General features: G+C 44.6%; 1 protein-coding gene across 2 annotated transcripts in view; it reads right to left on the reverse strand.

Moving 5' to 3' along the window:
- LOC137340290 (uncharacterized) overlaps window positions 1–27,442 on the reverse strand; it is a 69,211-nt gene that overhangs the window by 21,336 nt on the left and 20,433 nt on the right. For both annotated transcript variants that reach the window (XM_068002708.1, XM_068002707.1), the window contains 3 exons: window positions 18,462–18,554; window positions 8,897–9,004; window positions 7,747–7,896 (listed from right to left, as the gene is read on the reverse strand). In XM_068002708.1, the coding sequence (XP_067858809.1) occupies window positions 7,747–7,896; window positions 8,897–9,004; window positions 18,462–18,554 (351 nt within the window). The remainder of the gene's footprint in view (window positions 1–7,746; window positions 7,897–8,896; window positions 9,005–18,461; window positions 18,555–27,442) is intronic.

Genomic DNA, 27,442 nt, shown 5'->3' on the forward strand with positions numbered 1-27,442 from the left:
CCGTCGCTGCAGCTGTGACAACATGCCGTGCTGGAGGTCCCGATGAAGGTGGTCTCTGCATATCTAATGCTCCTTCTCCTTTCCCACATCTCCCTCCTCCCATAATCTTTTCTGACACATGTGCTGCAGATGCAGTCGGCACACACGTTTTACTTGCTCCTCTCCCCGCTCCGCAACTCAACCTGTTTCCCTTTGTCATTGCAGATACCCACGAACACTGTGGCGGCACCCTCCGAGGAGGAGGAGGAGGAGGGGGACACTGAAGCCACACCGTCACTCAATCTGACACTTGCTTCCACCAGCTCAGACGCTGACACTACGCGTCCTTTAGAGGCTAGGTTAGAGGAGGGATCTGCACGTTGTGAGACACCGAGCACAAGTGCGCAGGAGCTGGGGCGGGGGGAACAGATACTACAGGTGCCAGCTCATCAGAGGGTGAGGTCGCTCACTAGTTCTGCTGCAGAGGAGTCAGATGAGGACTTCATGGGCCAGGCTACAGAAGACAGCTGATGGACGTACACCACCAAATGCTTTGGGCACTGGATAGCCTGCCAGAAAGCCTGCGCACAATGAGAAGGGGCATGGAGGAGTCCAGCTCCAACTTGGCACAGGGCTTTGCACAGAGCTTGGAGCCCATCCTTTCTCACATGGAATGGGTGGTCACCTCCATTAGCACACCTATGGAACCCGCCATGATGCAGCGTCTGATGGCCGATGTCGCAGCTTCCATTGCAGCATAAACAGCTGCCATTGCAGCACAAATCGATGTCATCAAAGGTCTGCAAGCTACGGTTGCTGCTCAGACTGCTGCAATGGAAGCTCAGACTGCTGCAATGGAAGCTCAGACTGCTGTTATCGTGGCTCAGGGGACCACTGTGGAACGGAGCTTCCAGGGCATCACAGCACTCCGGCAATCTGTTCACCAGCAATCTGTTCTCCAGCTGATCACCAGGATTGCTGAGGCACCGCCCCGGGAGAGTGGCAGTGGTGCCATGGCAGTCGGACCTGCTGTCCTCTCTCAGGACGACAGCATTCCTGGTCCCACCCCTGCCACTCCGCCAGTGCCCTTGTTGTTGCCTATCGGCCAGCCAGGCCAGACTGCTGCAGCCCATGCTGAGATGGTGCAATCTGAAGCCGGGCCCTCCCAGCCCAGAGCTGCTCGAGGTCGTCCTCCAAGGCCATCTGCATACTCCTCCATTGAAGGCCAGCAGCCTCCCACCACCCATGCTCCAGCCACTGGGGATGCATCTTGTAGGAGCACTAGGTTAGATAAAGGCACACAAACAAAAAGCACTAAGGGAATGTACATGGGTGAATAGTTCTGTTCTGTTTCCATAATTTCATTTATTCATTGATAAATGTGACTTTGAATTTGCATTTGGTGGTGGGTTTTATTTCAATGAGCTGAGGGGGAAACCAATGTGCAATCAGATGGAGGGCGATTTGATTGTCTTGTGGGAGCGGAAAGGTGGGGAGTATAAGACTGTTGGTGAGTTGGGGGATGTAGCTGATATTGTTGATAGCGGGCACGGATCAGGCTAGCACGCAGAGCCCTTGCGGACAAGGCTTGTGGGTCCCTGTTGCATCATTGCGTCTTCCTCCACTTCCTCATCTGGCTCCACCTCCTCCTCCTCCTCCTCCTCAACCTCTTCCTCCTCAGCCTCCTCCTCTTCCACCTCTGGCTCAGGGTCTTCTCCGATCATTGGTGGCAAAGGCTGGTCCCTCATGATGGCGAGGTTGTGCAGCATGCAGCATACCACCACGAATCTGCCCACCCACTCAGTGGAATACTGCAGGGCTCCTCCAGTCCGGTCCAGGCAGCGGAAGCGTTGTTTGAGGAGGCCTAGAGTATGCTCCATGACGTTGCGTGTGGCAGCCTGGCTCTCATTATAGGCCGGCTGTGCACGTGTGCATGTGTTCCTGACCGCAGTCATGAGCCACGACGTGAGGAATTAGCCCTTGTCGCCCAGTAGCCAGCCTTTGACTTGCTGAGGTGGGTGAAAGATAGCTGGCACGTTGGACTGCCACATGACGAAGGCATCGTGACTGCTCCCAGGGTAGTGGGCATCGACTTCCATGATTCGATGCATGTGGTCGCACGTCAGCTGCACGCTGAGGGAGTGGAAGCCCTTTCGGTTGATGAAGATGGCCGAGTTGATACGCAGAGGCATGCAGGGTAATGTGCGTGCAGTCAATAACACCCTACACCATGGGGAAGCTAGCAACGTGAACAAACCTCTGTGCTTGCTTGTTCTGCTTGTCTCCGTGAAGAGGGAAGGTGATGAACCTGTTCCTCATCTGGTACAGTGCGTCTGTGACCTCCCTTATGCAGCAGTGCACTGCATACTGCGAGATGTTGCACATGTCGGCAGCAGAGGCCTGAAATAGTCCTGAGCCGTACAAATTCAGCGCCATGGTGACCTTCACAGCCACAGGCAATGCTGTCCTTGCCCTGCTCTGAAGCTGCAGTTGTGGCCGCACCAGTTGACAGATTTCGGTCAAGGCTTCCTTGGTGAACCTCCATAGTCAAGTTGAGGTAAAAGAATTGATCCCAGAAGGCTCTCATTGGATAGGGCCTCCTGCCCAGTGCCCTGCGCCTCCTCATCCTCCCTCTCCTCGCAACTTGACCTGCTGTGCGTGGCCTCTTTGCCTGCTCCCAGTCGTGCTCAATGCCCAGCGGGAGCCCTAGCAGACCACCCATGGTTGCCAGGAATGTTGTTCAACCACGGTTGTAACTTTCCGAACCGTAAGGCAGTACCTGCCAAACCACTCTCAAATGGAACTCTCAGTAAGTATAGGGAGCTTCAAAAAACACTTCCTATTCCACCAGTAGCCAGAAGCAATAATCCAGCAACTAACCTGCAACACCTGCATGATTCCTTTAAATAGCGCTGGTGGGGGCTCCTCCATGCACTCTAAGACACATTCAGGGGTTAAGACAGTGCATTGCATTGGGTGTTAAGTGCCAAAATGTTGTCTATCACTGCACAATGATTGCATGCATTTTTTCCCTACTTTACATCCTTCCGGCGTTCGGTATTTGCACATGTGCTAACTCCTACACTAAGATGGCGTCTGGCACACGTCACTTTGGAAACGTGCGTGCGCAGCCAAGACGCCATCTTGGATGTTGTTGAGGCCACGTAGCACCACGAAACGGGCGCGCAGGAGGAGGGGTGTGCACTGCACGGGCCTGGTGAAGTGGTCCCAGGCAGCATGTTAAATCCGTGCAGGGACCTCATTAAAATGATTCAGGTGTGCACGCCTGTTTGAAGGGGGGGGGGGGGCGGGGACGGGAAATCAGGTGTTTCTGACGCCTCTCCTAATTCTCCCAATGCTGACAAATAGCTTCCATAGAGCAATGCATACACAGAGCACATATGCAGAAAGGTCTTTCCTGGTAGTCAGAGTGCGAGCATCAGCCAGCTGCAGCTCACAACATGACTTGGGTGCTGCCAGCTGTGCTTTGCACTCTATAGCTTACGGTTTCAGACTTGGTAACCTCACAAAATAGGTTGCGATGATTTGGTATCATCTTTCCAGAATACCAACCAGCATCCCATTACAGGATCTAACTGTTTCTTCAGTGAGTCCACCAGCAATCCATTCCAGGTGTGGACCACCCTCTATTTAAAGAAATACTTCCTGATGCCTGTCCTAAATATGCCCTTCACCTGATACTGCAAACTAAAACTAGGAAAGTGTCATACTTCCCAGAACTGACATCTCTCACTTTGACACTTTCATTACCACATGTTGGAGTGCCAATTCATTGTATCACTACTTCCTCTGTTTAACCATTTGGCTCAATTAGCTATGTTTACTATAAAGATAGAAGTGTCCACTTTTGTGTGAATATTTTGTTCTCATCTACGTGAAAATGTCCATGTCAGGGAATGCAGCATGTCGCCACCTTTGGCATCCAAACTCAGAACAGAACCACACCTGATTAAGTTTTTTTTTCTGCTTCTTGTACTGGGGTCTCAAACTAAGATTGCCAATTTAATGCCAATTTGCCTGAATATGGGCAATTTTATGGTGCAGAGCCATGCCGCCAGGAACAGGTGTGAAGTGCTCAAACTAATTTAACTTTGGATGCTTACAGCACAGATAGAGGAGATTCTCATTCAATCCATATGGACTGGTCCGTGTACCAAGTCCCATTCTCCCATCACCCCTGTGCTTGCCGACCTACAGTGGCTCCCGGTCCGGGAACGCCACAATTTTAAAATTCTCATCCATGTTTTCAAATCCCTCCATGGCCTCACCCCTCCCTATCTCTGTAACCTCCTGCAGCCCTACAACCCTCTGAGATCTCTGCGCTCTTCCAATTCTTGCCTCTTGCGCATCCCCGATTTTAATCACTCCACCACTGGCGGCCGTGCTTTCAGCTGCCTAGGCTCTAAGCTCTGGAATTCCCTCCCTAAAACTCTCCACCTCTCTACCTCTCTCCTCCTTTAAGACGATCTTTAAAACCTACCTCTTTGACCAAGCTTTTGGGCACCTGTCCTAATATCTCCTTATGTGGCTCGGTGTCAAATTTAGTTTGTTAACATTCCTGTGAAGCACCTTGGGATGTTTTACTATATTAAAGGCACAATCTAAATGCAAGTTGTTGTTGTTGTTGTTTTGAATTCAGGCCCTAGTAGTGTCACGGCTGTGTACTAACTCACTGGACCATTCAATCACCCGCAAAAATATACTTTAACCAAATTATGATAATTATGATTATAACAATTTCATAATTCCACATCATTATCAGTTGAAAAAAGTTTAAAATACAAGACTGCGCATTGCAATGGTAATTATAAAATAAGAGTAAATTAATTGGTAGTTTTGCTGTTACAGGACATAGTCTGCCCCTCTTCTCCTCCTTCTAATTAGAATGGATTTTCTGGTCCTAAGGCTGGTGGAACAAAACAGATGGTGAGGGCCTGGAAATTCTGTCTGAGATATATTATAATGCATTCAAATGAAGCATAACACCATTTTCTGTCTGCTTAGGCCAGGACTGAGCTGGGAACTCACTTCTTCCATTTGGAATGTGAATAAGGTAAGTCCCATAAGCAATGGAGCTTTTAAAGGGTTCAAGTTTTTTTTTGCTTATTTTGTTTGCAGCTTTTGCAGAAACATTTTTCGTACAGGCGTCTGTAATTCATTTTTGCCGGCATTTTTATGAAAAAAATTCCTTACAATTTTTCTTAGTAGATTTTTCTTTCCCTTAAAAGTTTTTAAAAATTTGTCCTTGGGATGTAGGTGACGCTGGCAAGACCGCATTTATTGCCCATCGCCAGTTTGCCCTGAGAAGGTGATGGTGGGCCTTCTCCTTAAACTGCAGCAGTTCTTGCAATGATGGTACTCCCGCAATGGTGTTAGATAGGAAATTACAGAACATAGGCCCAGCGATGATGAAAAAATGGGGATACATTATATGTATATTATATATATAAATGTATGTATGTCCAAGTCAGGATGGGGTGTGACTTGGAGGGGAACATGAAGGTGAGGATGTTCCCATGTCATTGCTGCTATTGTCTTTCTTGGTAGCAGATGTTGCGGTGGGGGGAGATGCTGTTGAAGTAATTCTGGTGAGTTGCTGAACTGCATCCTGTAGATCGTACATACTGCGTCCTTAGTATGCTGGTGGTGGAGAGGTTGGATATTGAGTTTAGTGGCAGGGGCACCGATCAAGTGAATGGTGTCCAGCTCCTTGAATGTTGTTGCGGCTACAGCTATCTGGGTGAATGATGAATATCTCATTATACTCCTGCCTTGAGCCTTGTGGATGGAGGAGAGGCTTTAAGAAGTTAGGAGATGAGCCAAACAAAACTTAGTACCCTGCTGTTGCAGATATGGTCTTTATATGGTTGGTCCACTTAAGACTCTAGCTAATGGTGACCCCTAAGATTTTGATGGTGGGGGACTCGGCAAAGTCAGAGCCATTGAAGGTCAAGGGGAAATGGCTGGGCTTTCTCTTGTTCGAGATGGTCATTACCTGGCATTTCAGTGGCATGAATATTACCTGCCATTTGTCAACCCAAGCCTGGATATTATCCAGGTCCTGCTGTTGACTTGCATGGGTTGCTTCATCCTCAGAGGAGCTGTGAATGGAGCCGAACACTGTGGGATCATCAGAAAATAACCCCACCCCTGACCTTACGACAGAGGAGAGGTCATTGACGAAGCAGCTGAAGATAGTTGAGGCAAGTATGCTGCGGTGATGTCCTGCGGCTGTGATTACTGGCCTCAGACATCCATAAACATCTTCCTTTGTGTCAGGTAAGAACACCAGCCACCGGAGGGTTGTGCCTTTGAACCGCCACCCCCTCTCCCCCCCACTCCAAATGACCTCAGTTTTGCCATGTAGAACCTAGAAAAGTATTGTCTACTAATTCACTAGAAAGCTGACCTAAATTGTAGCATTTACATAATGGTTGCAGAACAGAAAAAGATAGGAACTCTTACAATAAAAATTTTGAAAGGAGCTCAGTGAGCAAGAAAGCATCTAAATACTTGTTGGGAAGTAAGTCAAGTTCAACTTTGTGATGGCGATTGGTTTTGAAGTGTCCCAGTTGCCCGATTTCAAGGTTGAAGTAGTATAAAACAAAATATTAGAGAGATCAGCACGTATCAAGGCTGGACTGCGCACACCCACCATTATACTACCAACTGTACCTGCAGGTCCTGGCACATCTGCCCAACAATGACAATGAGGAATTGGCTCTGCAGGCATGGAGCCGTTACAGATCCATGCCACTGGCTGCAAGGACACCTGCGCCATAGGATGGCACTGCCAGGGACAGTCAAGGCCACCTCTTTCCTCAAATTTTTCATCCTCATCTCCTTCCAGGCATGCTGCACTGCTGTCCTGCTGTACTCTGGGGAAGGTACCCAAGAATGGCAAATAGGACATCCCTCCGCATACATACCTCATGCAGCAGCACTTCCACTTCGCCAGACATCAAGCAGAACCCTCGGGTGCTATGCCACTCTATCTACTTGCTCACAGACTCTGTTTCTGGCCTCCATATTTATTGGCCCAGCCACTGGGTTTTGCCAGCCACATTTTTATTTTACCCCAAGCAGCCTTTAAAAAGTTGGAATATCCACTTCAAATATTTGCAGCCTGTTTAAAGCATAATAAAGGTGGCAATGTACCTTTAATTTTCCCAGCAGCTGCCGTGTGCAACCCTCCCACCCCCGCCCCACCCCAGCCATGACTAGCTCCCACCAAATTCAACTTAGTGATAGGGGTTGGTTCTGAAGTGCTCCAATCGCAATATTTCATGGTTGAAGATGTACAAAAGAAAGCATGGGAAAATTGGTCTGCTTAGCCTAGGGTTGAGCCGCAAATTCATTCTCCCAGAATGGGCAGGGAGGTTATCTGCATACTTAATTCGGGACAATCTTGCAAAATTCTTCCAAATCGGGCCCAGCTGGAAAGCGCTGAGTACAAAACTCACTGCTCTGTTTCAGCACAGCTTTGTTTTAAACCCAGGAAAATCTATTCTATTACTATCAGCACTCAGCTTCTATACAACATGTAGCTTTAATGAGTAATTTTGCATGAAGTTGATCTCTACTGAATCCTTTGAAGACGTCACAGCAGCTCACCAGGATGATTGTTATTATTGTAATAAATCTACCGATTCTGAAAATACTGTAAATGAAGCAGTCCTAAATGTGCTTTATTTTGTGTTTATCTTTGCACATGCAGAACCTTCTGGAATTAAGTTGGTAGCTTACCTGTAAAGAGTAAACCACAGAGACAAACATCTGGAAATCACTAACAAACTGCCAGGAGACACAGTTCACCAGTTCGGCCATCAAAACAATGTAACGTAACACCACGGCATCCAACTTCCCACACAAAATATGGCCAAATACGGCAATCAGCTGTGAACACAAAGAACAGAAATTGGATAGACTAAAATACGCAGATTACTAAAGGACGGGGTTGGGGGGTGGGGGGAGGTTGGGAAAAGGGGTCAAAAATAATGAATCTGGAAACATTGGCGGGAAAAGCAGGCTTTCAGTATAATTTATTTTCAATAGGAAACTGCTCCTCTGTTATTCTTAAGTCTGATATCAATGATTTCCCTACATCGCTCAACATATCTCTGTAGAACTAACAGATTTGTTCATGGCAAGTTGGAAGACTTGAAACACACTATTTTATAATGACTGGAGAGTTATGCCATGTGACGTACAATGTATTATCCTGCTAATAAGGTGGAACTGTGAGTTGCATAGCATTTACCTTTAACGCTACAGAGTCTTATTGCTATAAATAGGCACGTCCTGAGGTCAATGAGAGGCTAATTCCTATTAGGCACTTTGTGAACAGTTAGAGGATATTGTTTCTCCTTAGATTGATCACTGCTTGTAAGGCCCTAGCCCGCCCCCCACCCCCACCCCCACACACACACACACAGATGCACAAAAAACAGCAGGAAATTATTAGCTTTCATTCTTCTTTAAATATATTTTTAAGCTTGTACCAGATGTGTCAATCACAATATGATGGATACCTGCTAGGTGGATAGATACTTTGGTACCTATCCAGCTGAAAAGTGGACATAAAAATGTCCATTGGTTAAAATGTGGCTATTTTGACCAATCTATTTTAAGCAACAGATATTTTTATACTTATTATTCAGCTGGAATAAGCCCAAAGTGTGTGCATGTGTTGTATATATTTTTATATAAGTCTTGCAGACACAAAATGACTGATGATACTTTATCAGTCTATAGATCCTTTTATATCCTTCCAAAAACAGAGTAGTTACAGGAATAATTTGAAACATGCTCAAGTTAAACTACTTCAAAGTATTTTATCTTCACCCAATGGAAAGGTAAGTATTTATAATTAACAAGCATCTTTTTGGGGGCTTACCCTGTTTGATGATGCATATTTCCCTACAGCAGTCAGAAAATCGAACAGTGATAAGTTGCTGACTTCTTCCACAATATAGTAATCAGAAAAGAGTGCACTGAGAGCATCCTGTAACAAAGAAGCTTACAGTTATGAAATATGTCAAGAAAATTCACATCAATAAAAAAGAAAGTTGAACATTATAATTTAACAAAAATAAAATTGCTTACCCATATTTAAGTGGGAGTTTTTGTTATTTTTCTTTATATTTTTCCCAATAAACCTTTAGGATAGTAGCCCACCCTAAAACTTCACTGATTTCTGTGATAGAAATATACATAAGATGACAGAGGGAACATGGCTGTCCAAGGTGAGAAATGATAGTCAGTCCTGTGAATGTAGCCCCTTCCCATGTAGTATCGAGCTTCAAACTGTGGGGAAAATATTCAAGCCATAGGAACAGGATACCTATCGAATGATGATACAGACAGCAGAAAACTTCCTCTTCCAGTACAGGTCCAAAATAGTAGAGTTCCTTAAGAGCAACTTTAAGGACGGTATATTTGCAGCTTTTCCTAAAAACACACAACGTTGCTTTCAAATTAAGTACCAAGTGAAAACACTGCTTGAACAGTAGGAGATGCTTCATGTTTCACTCCCCTTTCCCACTTTTTAAGTACTTCAAAGCATCCAACAGTCTCAGAGGGAGGCAGGTGGCCTGTTCCTGGCCTTTCTTGAACAGAGTGCCAGGAGGTTTACAATAGTGATGTGAATTTTCTTTCTCTTCAACTTTCAGTGCTCCCTTACTCCCTCCAGGGATGTACCCCATCTTTATATGGTGCCTCTGCTAATGACCTGTTTCTCTAGTCTATTGTTTGTCTGTAAATTGCTTGATCAATTAAATCTTCATTTTACATTATCTTCCAATCACTTATTATATCTCCAATCACTGTGATATTCTACTTTCAATAAACAAACAGTGGAGGTTTGGGGAACTTGAATGCTGCATAATATGGAATAGAAGGATTTTCACATTTGATTCACACTGCTAACACTTATCCTTAACTAGTAAGATTGTAAGACTAGAAATTACATAGTGTGATATTATTTTACCTTAATCCTTTCATATCAAATTTCATTGTCTGCTATTTTAACAGAGGTGTTAAACCATTTAATTGAAACAAATTAGCACCAATGCTAAAATAGTTGACAAAATAATTTGACTTGAATGTTTTAAGCACCTGTTTGATAATATCTCGGACAGTAATTCCCAGTCTATACATTGGTACCTGATTATAGTTTCAGCCTGGTATTATAAATTGGCTGCTTAAATTGGAGAAAAAGTTACACAAATAATCTAAAATGATAATCATGATAAATTACAACACGTGTGACTTTCTCATCCCTTCTCTGTTATTGTTTTTTTTGTTTCTGATGTTGTAATCCTAACAATGGGGAATGCATTAATCCCTTTTGTAGAAAACTAGTACTTGAGCTTTTAGCTCACATCCCATCAGATAGAAGAGATTTAATTATTTTTAAAAATCACGCACACACGATTAAGCAATAGTGTGACCCTTGCACTGTACAGTAAAAGGCACAAGAAAAGAAATAACTGTTTATGTAAATAGCAGGCGGCTGTTTACTGACAGAAGAAAGAAGGGCCCTGGACACCCCATCAGCTTAGCAAGCTGGGACAAAGGGATCTCTTACTAACAACTTCAGAGTTATTACACTGATTACCAACTACAACTAATTAATCAGAGCCTAACCTTTCCTTCATATGCAAAGTGGGAACGCTGTTATGTCCCAGATTCAGAACAGCAGATTTTGTTCTTGCTTTGATTAAAGGAAAGGAATGGTATTTTCCATTTCAGTTGAGCCAGCAGGATAGGAGGACATAGATTAATTACCTTAAACAAACAACAAAGTTTGTCTGAAGCTGGCACTTTAATGATCTGTTCACAAAGATAAGGGGAGAGGGCTTGCAGAAAGACAAAATTAGGGGAACAATACCTTTGGAATTATAAACCAGTATGAAAATACATGTCATGAACCTATTATGTTTATTAGTGTAAAGCAATAGGAATACAAATTGACTAATCATTTATGAATGCTGTATACTCAATAAAAACACTGCACTCTACTGATTTCTCTGTTCTATTACTATTTCTTAGATATACAGGTATGGGCTAACACTTCTTCATCCCTTGCAATCTGTTGTGACGTTGTTGAAGTTTTCACAAAAAAAAAATCAATGGAAAAATGTGAAATAATACATTTTGAAAGTAAGAATGGGGAAAAGAAATACAACCCAAATGGTCAAATTTTAAAGGGAGCAGAGGTGGCAGCTCAAGTAGATAAAACCATAAAAAAAGTAAACAGAATCCTTGGTTTCTGGAGGCATAGAATGCAATCATAACTGACATTTAATGTTGAAAAATGTCCCAAGGTGCTTCACAGAGATGTAAAAAAAATGGATTTTGAGTCATAAAAAGATATATTGGGAGGGGTGACCAAGGGCTTGATTTTCGCAGGAAATAGCGGATGCCTTGAGGGCGGGGGGGCTCTGAAAATCAGGGAAATCCCGTTCGGGTTCGGAGCCCGGCTCCAACCCGCCGACTTGCGAGTTCCCCATGGATGCACCTGTGTGCGCGCAGGCGTCCCAAATCCGGAAGTCCCACCGGCAATTAAAGCCGGCAGGATGATAGTTAAAGAGCCAAATATACCCCAAGGCACTTTACTTGTGACATATTAGGTAGTTAGAATGATTTGTAACTTACCTGGGCAGCTTTTCCACGGCTTCTGATTTTCACCCCCTCTTCCAAATCCTGATGTCCCCCCGATGTCCCTCCAATCTCCCGTTCTTCAGCCCCCCCCGATGTCCCCCCGATCTTCCCCTCTCCCCCCCGATCTTCCCCTCTCCCCCTCCGATCTTCCACTCTCCCCCTCCGATCTTCCACTCTCCCCCTCCGATCTTCCACTCTCCCCCTCCGATCTTCCACTCTCCCCCTCCGATCTTCCACTCTCCTCCCCACCCCCCCCGATCTTACGTTCCAGTGCCGGATGACGTCTCGCTGTCTCTCTCTCTCTCTCTGCCCCCGGCGTTGCAGCTCCTGACGGCAGCCAGCCTGTCAAACAGGCTGACTGCTGGGCGCGAAACCCGGAGAGCACGTTAATCACCATTAATTACGATACGATCGCGTTGGAAATGGTAAGTTTTGTTTATTTGCCACACGCACCTTCACCCCCCACCCCCTGCCCCGCTGCCAACCCGCCACCATTTCAAAATTGAGCCCCAAAATGTCTGGTCAAAGAGGTGGATTTTAAGGATGGTCTTAAAGGAGGGGAGGGAGTTGGTGGAGTTTAGGGAGAGAATTCCAGAGCACGGGGCCTACGTGGCTGAAGGCATGGCTGCCAATAGTGAAGCGAAGGGATGGGGGAATCCACAGGAGACTAGAACAAGAGAAATGGAGAGTTCGGGCACAGGAGGGGGTTACAGATTATATAGAAATTACTAAAACAGGCCAATCAATCCAACCAATCTGTGTTGATGTTTATCCTCCACCTGGAGCAAATATCGGCCAAATGCAAAAGCAATGAGGTGATGTTGAACATGTATAAGATGTTAGTTAGGCTGCACTTGGAACATTGTGTGCACTCCATTATAGAAACAATATAAAAGCAATGAGAATGATGCAGCTTGGATTCACTAGGATGTTACCAGGGATGAAGGGTTACAGTTATAAAGTTATGGCCTTTTTCGCTAGAGTGTCTGGAATTTTTGTGGCGGTTCTCCAGCGGAAGATCGGCAGAACATCAGAGAAATGGCATAAATGGCTAAAAATGCTCCAGGACTTCCACTGAAGTCAAGGTGGGATATCAGGTGAACCCCGTGGAACTTCTCTGCCAAGATGAATAAGGGGTAACCTGATAAATGTCATCAAGATCATGAAGGGTTACAATAAGGTATATAGTAACAAATTGGTCCACAGGTTGGTGAGATGGTAATGAAAGGGCATAACTTTAAGATAAACAGAAAAAGAACTAATGGGAAGGATAGAAAAAATGTCTTTACACAGAGGATGGTTAGAATGTGAAATTCTAACCATCCTCTGTGTAAACTGTTAGTGAAGCAGATTCCATAAATTCTTTTAAAAGGGAATTATAGAGTTGTTTGAAAAAGAATATTAACGGTTATGTGGAGTGAATAATAGAGTGGGATTGGCCTAAATGGCTTGTGGAACAAAACACTACTGCAGTCTTGATGGGCCAAATGACTTGTTTCTATGCTATCAGGAATTTAAGGGGGTAGAGTTTCCATAGGCTTCTCCCAATCTCCTGCCTTAACTTTAGGTGGAAACTCCGGAGAAATGGCATAAACAACTGTATATCTGGGGTTTCAGCCAAGGTTACGATGGGAGAGCGGGAGAACTCCTGTGGAAATTCTACCCCATGGTTTCTTTGCTCCAAGATTCTAGCTGACTGATTGCTGGAACACAAAGGGCTGAGCTGAGGATAAATAAAGCACATGGGGCTAAAGTTCCTCTGTTTGATTAATACATCAAAAAGATTGACGTTCATAAAAATATATCTTAGAGATGTCATTGTTGCTTGTAGGAAGTGAAAATTTGCATTGGTGTAAATGAATGGGTACGCTCCATGTAGCTGGCTGGATTGATGTAAGACACCGCTGGGAGTTGTTCCCCTCCAAGATGGGCATGTATGTGCTATGTATGTGCAATGTTCTAAGTGCCAAAGTTGATCTACTGATGTCCATGGTCAAACAGTGGCTCAGTGACCTGCTAAGTAGAGGTGTTGACTGAATAGTGGTTCACCCCTGTCATGGCATTCTGTGACAAGTATCACAGCATGCAGTCCTTTAAGGACAAATATTCATGCAGCGTATACTACAATAACTGTGTTACAATATTAACATATTCCCCATTACTCATGTCATTCCATGTGCTCTCTCAAGTGTGACACCTCACAGGAGTAAAATCAGCAACAGCAGCAGGAGAAGCTTTCCCCTCACACCATTCAAATCACATGGACAGGTCAACCTCATCATCCATTTTATAGGTTTATACAAAGCAGGGTTTACCAGTTCTGATGAAAGGTCATCGATCTGAAATGTTAACTGTGTTTCTCTCTCCACAGATGCTGCCTGACCTACTGAGTGTTTCCAGAATATTCAGTTTTTATTGCAGGGTGTACTTCATTAAAGGAACAGTGCTATTGGTGAAGGAGTGCCATCAGGGAGTCTTTAGAGAGGCTCAGAGACATGAAGAGGAGTGCTAGCCATTCTGTAACCACTCCTGACATGCCTGACGAAGCAGGTGTCTGTAAAAAGACAACTTCACATGGCTCCATGGAGAGCACTTCTGCCTCTGGGACTGGAGTTACCGATCAGTGCCAAAGTTGATCTACTGACATCCATGGTCAAACAGTGGCTCAGTGACCTGCTAGGTAGAGGTGTTGACTGAATAGTGGTTCACCCCTGTGATGGCATCTGTTGGTACCTGGAAGCTTCCAGTGGTGAGCCTGGCTGCCAAGGTGCTCATTGAAGACTGCCTCTGCAGCTGTTTGTTGAGAAAATGCAGCAGTTCCATTATCACTCTCTGGACAGCATCAGCCTGGCACTGATCCTCCAATAGTGACAGAAAACTGGAACTGGGCTTTTGGCTGCATTGAAAAGGAGGATGCTCATCATTAAAGGGGAGTAACTATTTTCCTGTACAAATCAACATTTGAGCTGCAGATTCATGTCTGGAAGGAGCAACTTGGGCAATAGTGCCATAATCAGCAAGGAAACCCTGGAGGAGGTGCAGCAAAGGAGGACGACTAATTTTGGGGGCAAAGGACTACCCTCTAGTAAAGGTGGTAATTCAAGCTCTCAGAAGGAGGTGGCAGAGCAGGTCATTGTGGTCTCTTGGGTCCAGCTGAACTGGGAACAAATGAAGAGGAAGTTCAGTGGCATTAACAGAAAGGCCAAGGCACGCAGGCTCTTTCTCCGTGGAAACCATGGCATACAAGGTTGTAGCCCCCCTGGCCCAATGTGGCAATATCATGAGGACAAAGTGTTTCTCTTTCCTTGGCACTCGTGCATGCAATACAAAATTGAAGGCACATTGCAGTGGGACACCCTAACATCTTTCACTTAGTACTTTCAAGCTCTGCTGCAACTCTTTACTGTCACTATGGAGAGACTAGGGGATACCCATTTCAAACTGGTGGTCTGGGGACAGAAGTCTTATGCTCAAAAGGGCACTGTCTGGAGTGGGGATGATCTTCTTTAATATTCTTCTCTGTGCTTTGCTTGCAAGCCAAGGCAGGATGTAACCACAAGGAGGAGGACCCAGATAGGCAAGGGCCCTGCAAGCATCAAGACCCTCACTCCACATGAGAAATACCCCTCGCTCTCTTCCTTAGGGAAACAGTGGAAGTCATTGGAAACACCGAATTTGGAGGTATGGTGCTACCATCCTGCAAGTACCCTCCTTTTTGACACCTTTCTCACACTTTCTGTCTTCCTCTTCCCCTGTGTTTCAAGGCATTGTCGAGGGGAGTAGCAAGTAGAAAAGATAGATTGCTTTTGTGTTAACACAAAAAATAAATTATGAAACTCTTTCTGCTTTTAATGTTGCTTGGAGGGGGTGGGTGAGCTGATGGCTATAAATGTACTGGATATCATAATTGGATGATGGAAGGTAAGTGGGAGTAAATATCACTTACCAGAAGTGGTTCCAAATATCAGTGTTTTGAGCCACTCTCCTGCCTTGCCATCATGATTCTCCTTTGAGTGTGTACCTGCTGTTCCATGATCATCTCCACCCAGATTATGTAGCAGTGTGGAAATTGACAGAGCAGGCCCCAACATACCAATAGCATTTCCCCCCACCCAAATTGTACCAAACAAAATCGGGTGCGCTACACATTAGGCATGTGAGATCACACGCCCGATTTTACAACTATCTTCTGCTGTGTGCAAAGCCTCACTAGCGGTGTAGGGCCTCACAATTTTACCTTTAGAGAGCATGCTGTATGGTATTAGTAACACTTGTGTTAACCCAAATCAGTGCCATTAAAGTAACAGACAGAGGAACTTTGCTTGTTGTACAGGCTAAATTCAATCTACTGATACTAAATTTAAAAAGAAACAGGTTTTGTCTTCCTAATTTACAGACCGTGCAATTTGTAGACTTGGTCTGATGTTGTCTAATTATTGCATGCGCTGGAAGACTGTAGTCATTCTGGAAGTTTGTAATGAGTCTACAGTTTAACCCCCAATTTAATTTATCTTCTAACAGCAACAAGCTTTTTTTAGTTTATACCAGAAAAATAAGCCATTTCTGCCTAATATGTAACTTTCTATCAGGAGAAAATGGCAGAGATTCTGTTGGCACCTGAAAAATTCCTCCCTTTACACATTTCCTGTTGTAAAATATGAAGCCACTGAGATTGCTGAATCTCAGCAAAGAAATATTTATCAAACTACTGATCTTTTGAAGGCTTGAATCTGCATTTCCTAGAGTAATTTGAAGGAGTGGCTTGTTTTAATTGCACATTTGGTGACGGAATCATTAAAACTGTGCTTTCATCATCAACAACCTGCTAAATAGCAACATGTTTTTAAACATTTTTAAATATTAACCCTCACTATGCTGTGAACAACTTATCTAATTCAAAAACAATTGGGCTGAAAGATAACTCGTCCTGAAGTATCCCCTCCTGCTTTGACATATAGAAATGCTCCGAAGATTGATCTGGTTGTTACTTGTACTTGGCTGTATCAACCTTTAAAACTCTGGCACTCAATTAGGTGAATCAGCTGCAAAATATGGCCTTTTTAGCTGGTTTTCAATTTTTCTGACATGCTAAGGTAGACAGTGGGATCCAAGAGGGGGAGGAAAACAGTTAAATAAGGTGGAGATAGTATGTAATAGTAAAAACAGGATGTATTGGTTACGAATTAGGCAACGGTAAGGTTAATTAATTAAAAAAAATGGAATAGAGAGACTAGGGAAGATAAGACACTGGACAGACAAAGGAAGGCAGAACTAGCTAAAGTAGTGTTAAAAAACTATTTTAATTTAAAATCATTTTAAGTATTTATTTTAGTTGGGTTAATATTACAATGACAAAACTGTATATAAGTAGCTTTAATATTAGCATCACAGTATTTGAGCTGAAACTTTCTTAGAATCTAGGAACAGACTAACAGTTAAGTTTCAGGTAGCACAGTTGCTACCATGCCAAGACTCCCATTTTGCAGATGTATTGAGCAGTCGGAATAAAACTGCAGCTTCAAAGTCCCACCCATCCGCAGTCCTGCTTCATATCCCAAGCAGCACGTGTCAGACGCATAGAAGCAGTAGGCTTACTATCTATTGCTGCAAATGATTTAGATTGGGGCTACCTAAATAAACTGTTAGCAACTGATCATTTTTTTTTACGTTTCCTTCAGAGGGATGAGGTTTACATTATCCTCTCATTAAAAATGAACCAAGGCACATTGCTCTTTTAAAAAAAATTGTGTGATCATTATATTTGTTGTCTTGTGCTCTGTGGTGTGATTGCTGACTGCCTTATAATCAAGCCTTGCTGAATTAAGACATTTTTTTTCCTCAAGAGACATAGTGCTGATTTTTAAAAAATTTCACAAATGTATCATGTCCTTATTGCTCCTAATTATGGGCAAGGATAGTGAATAAAATAAGGCATTGGTTGGCTTTTGAGTAGAAATAAATTAAATCCCAATGGATTTGATAAGAGCATGTAGAATTCTTTCATTTCCTAGTTTTTACATATAAAACTTACTGTCCAATTAGTGAGCCCATTTTAAAGAAACAATAGAAATATTCCCTATTAATTGCAATATAAATTTTCCAATAGTTATGAATGTTATTAACAATTTGTTTGTCAAAACCCAAAATATAATTGTTTGGCTATTTGACCTTTTATCTCAAATGCATCTCCCATGTGATAAACACATTCATTTAATAACACACACTTTGTCACAAGAACTAATTTTCCCAAGCATCTTAACACCAACAAATTATAATTCACACTCTGCAAACTGTAAGGGTGAGTATCAAGGGTGTGGTTAGACACTCTCCAGTGTAACTCGAGTAATAAACCCATGGTGAATTATGTTTATTAAACCATTGCTTTTTTAAAATTAATCAGGGAATATTGCTTCGCAATGTTCACTTCAAACTGTCCACATGTCCAATAAATTGAGTTAAATCTTGCAGCTATGTTTTTTTCCTAAATGCTTCTCCAATTTTCTCAGTTCCTTTCCTGAAGGCTTTGATTCATGCTGAGGTATAAGCCCCCAGGTAGCAACATTTCTCCAACACCTCACCAAAGGAAGGCTAGGCATTGAGGGCTGGTAGGCTACTTAACTATAGAAAGACATCACAGCCAAGACGATATTGTCCTCACACAGCATGGACTGCTGCTAAGATTTTTTTATAGGTACATGGTTTAACTGCAGGCAACAGATGTACAGTATATGTATTTCTGCACAGATGCAACACATATACTATTTTTCTTAAGGATCTATTTTCCCACCAATCGGTACCTGGACAGAAGCAGCTGGTTCGTTATTCAGTTTGGTTTTATCTTTCCAAATAAGATTGGCTGCAAGGTGTTCAATTATAGACAGACAGCGATTCTATAACAAAAAGCACAAGTGTAATCAGTTAGAAGAAAAACTCAATTTCCACACGTTTTGCCTACTTTTAGAGAATTAAGGCAACAGTTTGGGGGCGATCTTCGACTTCCGGCAGAAATGGGCGCAAGCTCGGCAGAGTGGCTGCACTGTGCACCCATTGGTGCTGGCACAAGTGCCGAGCCATTTTGAGGTCCGGACCTTATTAACATACCGCTGGGGAGCTGCGGTGCCAAATGGGCGCCCTGCTGCATCTCACCAGTTGTGGAAGAGGGCAGGAAATTCCATGCTGAGGCAGCCGGCAGGCCAGGTCTGGGGGTGGGGGGGAATGGGAGTCAATCCTAGGGAGGGTATCGGATGAGTTGGAGTTTTTTGGGGGCCTCGGAGGACGTCCACAGCCATTCAACATAGACCAGGAATCTAGACCTTCATAATACCCTGGGCAGTGCCATTACCCACTGGTCCAATTTTATAATCCAGAAATTACAGTTGGTGGTAACTTAATGGATTTGTTTGACACTCCTCTGTCACGTAACTTAACAGTGGTGTTAGCTGGCTTAAAATAAGTTGGTTAACACCTCTGATAAAATAGCAGAGAGAAGAACATCATGTGAATGGATTAATTTCATTATTATTGCTGGCAGTAATTTATACCTTTATAATTGTTAACTCCCCACAGGTTGTAGTACAAATTTAGCACCAAAAGTAAAATAAATGTGAGTTTCAGATTAATTAATGATATTTGAATAAAGAACACTACTGTGGTTCTTTGTATTTAAAATGAAATGAATTACAGGGTAAATTCAGCGATCCTGTGCTCTCAGCAGGGAGTCACACTTGATGGGAGTGTAGGTTGAAATGGAGCTACAGCACAGCCACACTGATTCTCCAGCTTATGCTCCGTGAGGGTGTGGCTGCCATTGGGAGCATGGAATTGCTGAACTAACCCTTACATTTCAATTTGATAAACATTTAATGAAAGGTATTTTCAATTTTTCCTTATAAAAAAATTCCTTTGTGTTCCCAGGTCAATAGCCTTTCTTGTGTGTTACTAGAATAGGCACAATTGATTGTATCTGCTTATTAAAAGTTTTTCAGGTGCTCATTATGATCTTGTCACACTGTGCATGTCTGTAGTACATTTAGATAGGGGGAAGAATTCAGACGAAGGTGGAACTGAATTACTGAATGACAAGTTTCATACTGCAATATAGATCAAGATTTTATGAACGTTCACTCTTTCCTGTGTGTGTCAGAAAGTAATGGTGCACTTCTCTAGAGTACTTGATTATTTATATATTGATTGCCACCAGTTTCATTCCATCTCAATGGCTGAGGATTTTTATCAGGATTGGTCTTTTTTACTCAGATTGAAGTTTTCGATATTATGAAGGACACCAACAAAGTTAATTCAGGCAAATTGTTGATGAGGGTAAAGCATGCAAATGCCAACAACACAAGTTCAAAATGTCTAAGGAATAAATCAGGCTGAACTTTTTATAGAAAGAGTGAAAGGTTTGTAGAATAAATTACCAAGTAAGACATCGCAGTGGACGATTTTAATGAGTTGATCATGCACTTAGATGTCCTTTGGAGAGAAAATGGATTCGGGAAAAAGCTAGAGGTCAGATAGGCAGAATTAAGGTTGATTAAAAAGGTATCAATCCTTTTTATTGAGCCAACTGATCATTTCCCATTACTCAAAATTCTGATATCTTATAGATAATGGTGTAAGGAGCAATAAATTATTCTCTAGCTCATTCACCATTGAAGTGAAGTTGATCATGTTGACTGCCATTGTGGTGTTACCAGTTGAAAGAATCTCCACCAAAGAATTTATGATCCTACCAGCAGTCTGCAGCCCAATCCTTTGACTGTATTAACCATGCAGCAGCTGATTTGTTCTTCCTTCTACGATGACCTACAGATACTCGGATAGTATCTGAATTGTTTGGAGAGCACATTGGTACAGCTGGTATGGGGTGTCGGCTGTTTCTGCGTGAGAATCTCCAAATGATTGCAGTCATACTTCTCCCTAGTTTCTTCTTCCTGTTGTCCACTTTAACTGCCATGTTAAGATACATGTTTTCAAGCAGGCCAAATTGGTATCTAAATCCCAAACACCCTATCAATTTTTTCATGGTGTAAGTGGTGCCAAGATCAAGGTACAACAAAATAATTCTTTAAAATGAAAAAAAAATCCTTCAAATGAAAATAATTCCTTAAAATGTGAAGACTAATCGGTTTCCACAAAAAGGCCATCATCATGTGAAAAGCACAGGTATCAACACAATATGGTGGAGATCACACATGACTTTAGGATCTCTATTTGTTTGCTAAAACAGGGAACAGAAAAGACTGAGCAGACAGCATGTTAGCATTGAGTGCAATCAGCAGTAGAAGTACACACGGAGGTAAGTTTCTGAGTTTGGTTACCGGCAGGGAAGTGTAGATTGGAAATTTGGGCACACATTACCCATGATTTTCTGTCCCCGTGGAAAATTACTCCCTTGATGTGTGCGTTGTGGTCTTACTTAAATTGTAAACATATCATTCTCCATAGGGCCAATTGCCTGATGGTGTACTTAAAGAGCATACCCACGCATTCCGCTCACATGCATGGTGCAATCGGATGAGTAGACTCGAATGCCCAAAATCTAGCCGTCTCTTGCTGTCAAAATCACCACAGCATTGAATTTTTATTGGACTGGATCCTTCCAAGCCACCATTGATGACAACTGCCACATTAGTCAGACTTCAGACATTAGTCCACTGATGAATCAAACAGGTGGCAGAAGTCTTCTTTGCAGAAGAAACATTTTGACAATTTTCTCATGAAAATAAAACAACAGCAGAGGGTGCAGCACTTTTACCAGGTGACAGACTTCCTTAAGGTGTGTGGTTTCATTGATGGCATACACCTAGACACCGAAGTCCCTACTACAACTTCAGGCATATATGAATTGGAAAGTTTTTCATTCCATATATGTGCAGGTGATGTTGGACCACAGGAATAGACTAATTTAGTTGACTGCATGATAGCCAGCAGCAGACATAATGGGCCCGAATTTAGCAGGCCTGCGGGTTCCCAGCGGGTGGTCCTCCGGGAGCGTCGAAAACGCGAACGGCGAAATTAGTGGGTTGCCCACGCGATCGTAGCAGGCAACCCACTAATAGGATCCAATTACCTGCTCCTCCGGGGTCCACGGCGCTGGCCTGCGCGTCGGGCGGGCTGCGCATGCGCAGTACGATCTGTCAGCTGGAGGCTCTCTAGTTAAAGGGGCAGTCCTCCACTGACAGATGCTGCAACCAATGGGACAAATTGCAGCATGGAGCAGCCCAGGGGGAAGGCTGCTCCCAGTTTAATGATGCCTCACCCCAGGTATCATCAGATGGGGTGAGGAGGAGGGGGAGGACACAGATCTTCCCCCCGGCGGGCGGGAGGAAGCGGCCTGCCTCTGCCACCAAGAAGGCCTGGCTCGAGGTGGCAGAGGGGGTCACCTGCGCCACCAACATATCGCCCACCTGCATACAGTGCAGGAGGCGCTGCAATGACCGCAGTAGGTCAGCCACAGTGAGAACACGAAGTCTTTCCCCTACACTCCGTCTGCCACAACACTGCCCCCACCCCAAATCTCCTTCGGCACCGCCAACACTATTCTGTCACATCAGCCTTCATGCCCACTCACACCCCATCCTCATCTTACCTCCACCTACTCACCTCGCCAGTACTCATCCTGCCACTAACACGCGACCCAATCCTCATACAATCTCATGGCTCCATCCCATACTCACCCTCTCGTGCATCTCCCTCACGGCCAGCCTCACTCAACCTGCCACCACCTGTGCTGCAGCCACAGGGCATGCATCACATATGTGCAGTAGGCAGGGTAAGGCAAACGTCTCGTCAGCATGAAGGGGGTGCACAAGGGTGTCTGAGGGTTTGTCATGGGTGTTACCCATATTGAATTTCAGAGCAACAAACAGCACACATTATATTGACACCACCACTGCCATGTCTCCGCGAATCCTGTCCATTGTGTCCAATAATGCCCGCTCCTGGGTATCACTATGAGGACCCACCACTGATGCCACCCATCGTGTTACTGCAGAGTAGGTGCAGGTGTATTTGCAGGGCTCGTCCGCGCAGACGACTGAGAGACATCGGCGGTGTTGCCGGCTGCACCCTGGAAGGATGCGGAGGAGAAGGTGTGGAGGACAGTGGTGACTTTGCCAGCGACAGGTAAGCAGTTGGTGCTGGGGCCAGCCAGGAGCAGCTCGGCATGAAAGAGGCTGCAGATCTCCACGACTACATGTCGAGCGAATCTGCGCCTCCCTGTGCACTGCTGCTCGGAGAGGTCCGGGGAGCTGCGCCTCGGTCTGTGGACCCTGTGGCGAGGGTAGTGCCCTCTGCGACGCGTCTCTCTCTGCGGTAGCCCTCCCTCCTGCTGTGCAGGTGGGCGTGCAACCACACCGTGTTGGGGGGATCCACGTCTCTGCGAGGCTGCTGGTGGTGGTCATGCTCTTCGTCCTCCGAGGGTGTCCACACACCACCCAACTGGCAGGTGTTGATCTGAGGGGTTGTGCAGGGTAGGTGTGTGGGTCCTCGGACTGGGGCTGCGGTTTCGTGTCGGTCTGTCCTCTGGCTTGGCCGGCGGGTGGTGGGGGGCAGGGGTTGCCCTGTGTGACGCGGTGGCCTCCTGCGTGGGTGAGGGCGCTCCCCCGTGGAGCGCACCTTGGCACCTGCCACAGGCTGCTGGCTGCAACACGCCTGGTTTGAAGGGTCCTGTTTCCCCCAGTGTGGGAAACTGACTGCTTTGACCGTAAAATCCCACACTTCCTCTTTTGACAGCTGCTTCAGCTCATTAACTGACCACAACGAGCAAGTTAAGTGCTCTCAAGTGGAACCCCGCTGGCTTTAATTGCCTGTGGGATTCCCACCAGCGGGGCTTGCGCGCGCAGCCCCGCACGTCAGCGCGGTACCCGGAAGTGGCCGGGATTTCGTCCGAATCCGGTCACGTGATCGGAGATCGGGATTTTCGGGGCCCCCCCGCTGGAAACCCGCAGGTAACCCGACCCTAAAATCGAGCCCAATGCCTTCATTCTGTGGCAGTCCACAGTGCCAGACCTATCTCAAGGAACAGGCATACTGGGTGGATGGCTGCTGGGGAACCAGGGCTACCTTCTGCAACCCTAGTTATTAACACAACTGAGGAACACCTGAACAGAAATTGAAGGGGAGTACAATGAGACTCATGCCTCCAACCATTTTTTGGTGGAGAATACCATTGGTATGTAGAAACAGAGATTTCACTTTTGAGACAGATCAGGTGCTCTACAGCCTGGAAAAGTTGTTGAAAATGATCAGTGTCTTCTATATTCTGCATTATCTTGCAATACAGAAACTCTTCAGCCAGAGGATCAGGAGGGTCGGCCTACAGCTTTTGCAGAGGAGTAAGAGGAAGAAGAGGTGCAGGAGGAAGGAGGTGAACTGAAATGAGTGAGGTACAATATGCGTGAGAAGCCTGTCTCTTTGGCAGCCACAAAGTACAAGGTAAAGTGGGTTACAGACATGAAAGATTGGGTGTGAGAGTTGTGCCAATGCTTTACATGCTCCATTGCTGAAGCTGTACCATGTTAGAATCATAGAAGTTTACAACATGGAAACAGGCCCTTCAGCCCAACATGTCCATGTCGCCCAGTTTATACCACTAAGCTAGTCCCAATTGCCTGCACTTGGCCCATATCCCTCTATACCCATCTTACCCATGTAACTGTCCAAATGCTTTTTAAAAGACAAAATTGTACCCGCCTCTACTACTGCCTCTGGCAGCTCGTTCCAGACACTCACCACCCTTTGAGTGAAAAAAATTGCCCCTCTGGACCCTTTTGTATCTCTCCCCTCTCACCTTAAATCGATGCCCCCTCGTTACAGACTCCCTTACCTTTGGGAAAAGATTTTGACTATCTACCTTATCTATGCCCCTCATTATTTTATAGACTTCTATAAGATCACCCCGAAACCTCCTACTCTCCAGGGAAAAAAGTCTCAGTCTATCCAACCTCTCCCTATAAGTCAAACCATCAAGTCCCGGTAGCATCCTAGTAAATCTTTTCTGCACTCTTTCTAGTTTAATAATATCCTTTCTATAATAGGGTGACCAGAACTGTACACAGTATTCCAAGTGTGGCCTTACTAATGTCTTGTACAACTTCAACAAGACATCCCAACTCCTGTATTCAATGTTCTGACCAATGAAACCAAGCATGCTGAATACCTTCTTCACCACCCTATCCACCTGTGACTCCACTTTCAAGGAGCTATGAACCTGTACTCCTAGATCTCTTTGTTCTATAACTCTCCCCAACGCCCTACCATTAACGGAGTAGGTCCTGGCCCGATTCGATCTACCAAAATGCATCACCTCACATTTATCTAAATTAAACTCCATCTGCCATTCATCGGCCCACTGGCCCAATTTATCAAGTTTCCGTTGCAATCCTAGATAACCTTCTTCACTGTCCACAATGCCACCAATCTTGGTGTCATCTGCAAACTTACTAACCATGCCTCCTAAATTCTCATCCAAATCATTAATATAAATAACAAATAACAGCGGACCCAGCACCGATCCCTGAGGCACACCGCTGGTCACAGGCCTCCAGTCCGAAAAACAACCCTCCACAACCACCCTCTGTCTCCTGTCGTCAATCCAATTTTGTATCCAATTGGCTACCTCGCCTTGGATCCCGTGAGATTTAACCTTATGTAACAACCTACCATGCGGTACCTTGTCAAAGGCTTTGCTAAAGTCCATGTAGACCACGTCTACTGCACAGCCCTCATCTATCTTCTTGGTTACCCCTTCAAAAAACTCAATCAAATTCATGAGACATGATTTTCCACTCACAAAACCATGCTGACTGTTCCTAATCAGTCCCTGCCTCTCCAAATGCCTGTAGATCCTGTCTCTCAGAATACCCTCTAACAACTTACCCACTACAGATGTCAGGCTCACCAGTCTGTAGTTCCCAGGCTTTTCCCTGCCGCCCTTCTTAAACAAAGGCACAACATTTGCTACCCTCCAATCTTCAGGCACCTCACCTGTAGCTGTCGATGATTCAAATATCTCTGCTAGGGGACCCGCAATTTCCTCCCTAACCTCCCATAACGTCCTGGGATACATTTCATCAGGTCCCGGAGATTTGTTGAGGGCACGTGATCAGAGGCATGCATATTATAGGCAAACTTATCTTGGCACTGTCCCTTAGTCAAGAGAATTTCTTTGTCATCTGCGCCCACAATCAATGTTTGTGGGAGACAACATTCACTTTCTACTCTATCTCCTGCCATGCATGCTGCCAATTTGGTCTCAGAGGAAAGTCCCACTCTGCCTCAAATATGGATATTCTTCTCTGTCTAGCAAAATATCCAGTGTCTCCTCATCAAAGCGGGCAGTTCTGCCACCTGTCATTGGTAGGATTCCATGGTCTTAACAGCAGTCAGGCAAAACAAACAGCATATTTAGATACCATAAATCACAGCAGCAAAGCTATTCTCATGCAATCTGACTGTGTGAAGCTTGGAATTAATAGTTAATACTCCTCCCTGCAGAGGGTCGTGGATTAGCAGGTGTGGGAGGGAGTTTCTTGCAGGTTCTTTGACACTGACATAAATAGGAAGGTAGAGCAGAAGTTGTGATTTTTTTTTAACCTTAGTCCCTTGAAGAGCTGCTGCTCCTTTATTCCCTACCAACATGCAATCACAGCACTCCCTGTGCTCATGAAAAGCATGCAGGCAACACATGTAAATTATTTTAATTAACTGACCCTTTTGAATCCGGTGAGGTCAGCTTTCCACTCCATACTGTGCGAATAAGCTCGTGTGCGCAGCTATCCTGGGGTTATTTTGCCTGGAATCATGGAATCACCTTCATATTGTTCCCCATCAATTTTGTTTTAATGCACATTTAATAAACATCAAAATGATAGATAAAAGAATATAATGGACCTAATCAAGAACTGAAAAGGTTGGATGAGAAAGTGATGATTTTGCTGGTGAGTCGGTGCGGGGATGCTTTTATATGAAGATAAAAGCTCATTCCTTTTCACGTGTATTAGAGCCCCAATTATGCAGTGGTTCCTGGGAATTGTAGTCTAGGGCGATATGTATTTGAGTCAGACTTGTGATCCAGTGTCAGGAGACTCCTGAATGTGGGGAAATAGCAGATTGGGTGAGGAGCGTGAAATCTGGAGGTAAAGGCATACTCAGAGCCTAGGATGTTCAGATGCCAAGTGGGGTGCGTCAGACCATTTTGGAAGGGGAGGTAAAGTTGTTAGAGAAACGCCTATGAGTAAATTTGTGATTTTTGTTTGGTGAACAATTTGTCTGTTTGATACAGGATAAATTTTGTTTGTAGGGGTATGTAGTGGGGTGAGTGAACAAATGGAAAGTTTTTTTGCTGGAATGTTATTTGGGAGAAAATTGAAATTGGGGAGTAAGGTTTTACATAATATTGTTGGTGAATATTAATAATATAACAAAATTGGGCAGGGAAAAATACAAAGACTTAAAAGTTTGCCAATGAGGAGAAAAAATATTAACCGATAGATTGATTGTCACAATGTAAACAAAAGACTCAATGCATTTGACAGACACAAGGGGGTAAATTTTAACGGAGAAGTGGGGGGGGGAATACCTGATGGGAAATCCTGAAGTACGGGTTTCCCGGATGTCCTTACAATGTTGATGTAAGGACGTCTTTCATTTATTTTCTGTAGGTTTCCCGCCCGACAGGCCAACCGCATCGATGGGCTGTCTGTCTGTCAGTCGGACAGGAGAGCAGCCAGGGAGCGGATACCAGCAGGTAAGTCTTAGGTCGGGGTGGGGG

Source organism: Heptranchias perlo, chromosome 21, assembly GCF_035084215.1.
Source record: "Heptranchias perlo isolate sHepPer1 chromosome 21, sHepPer1.hap1, whole genome shotgun sequence".
Classification (NCBI taxonomy): Eukaryota; Metazoa; Chordata; class Chondrichthyes; order Hexanchiformes; family Hexanchidae; genus Heptranchias; species Heptranchias perlo.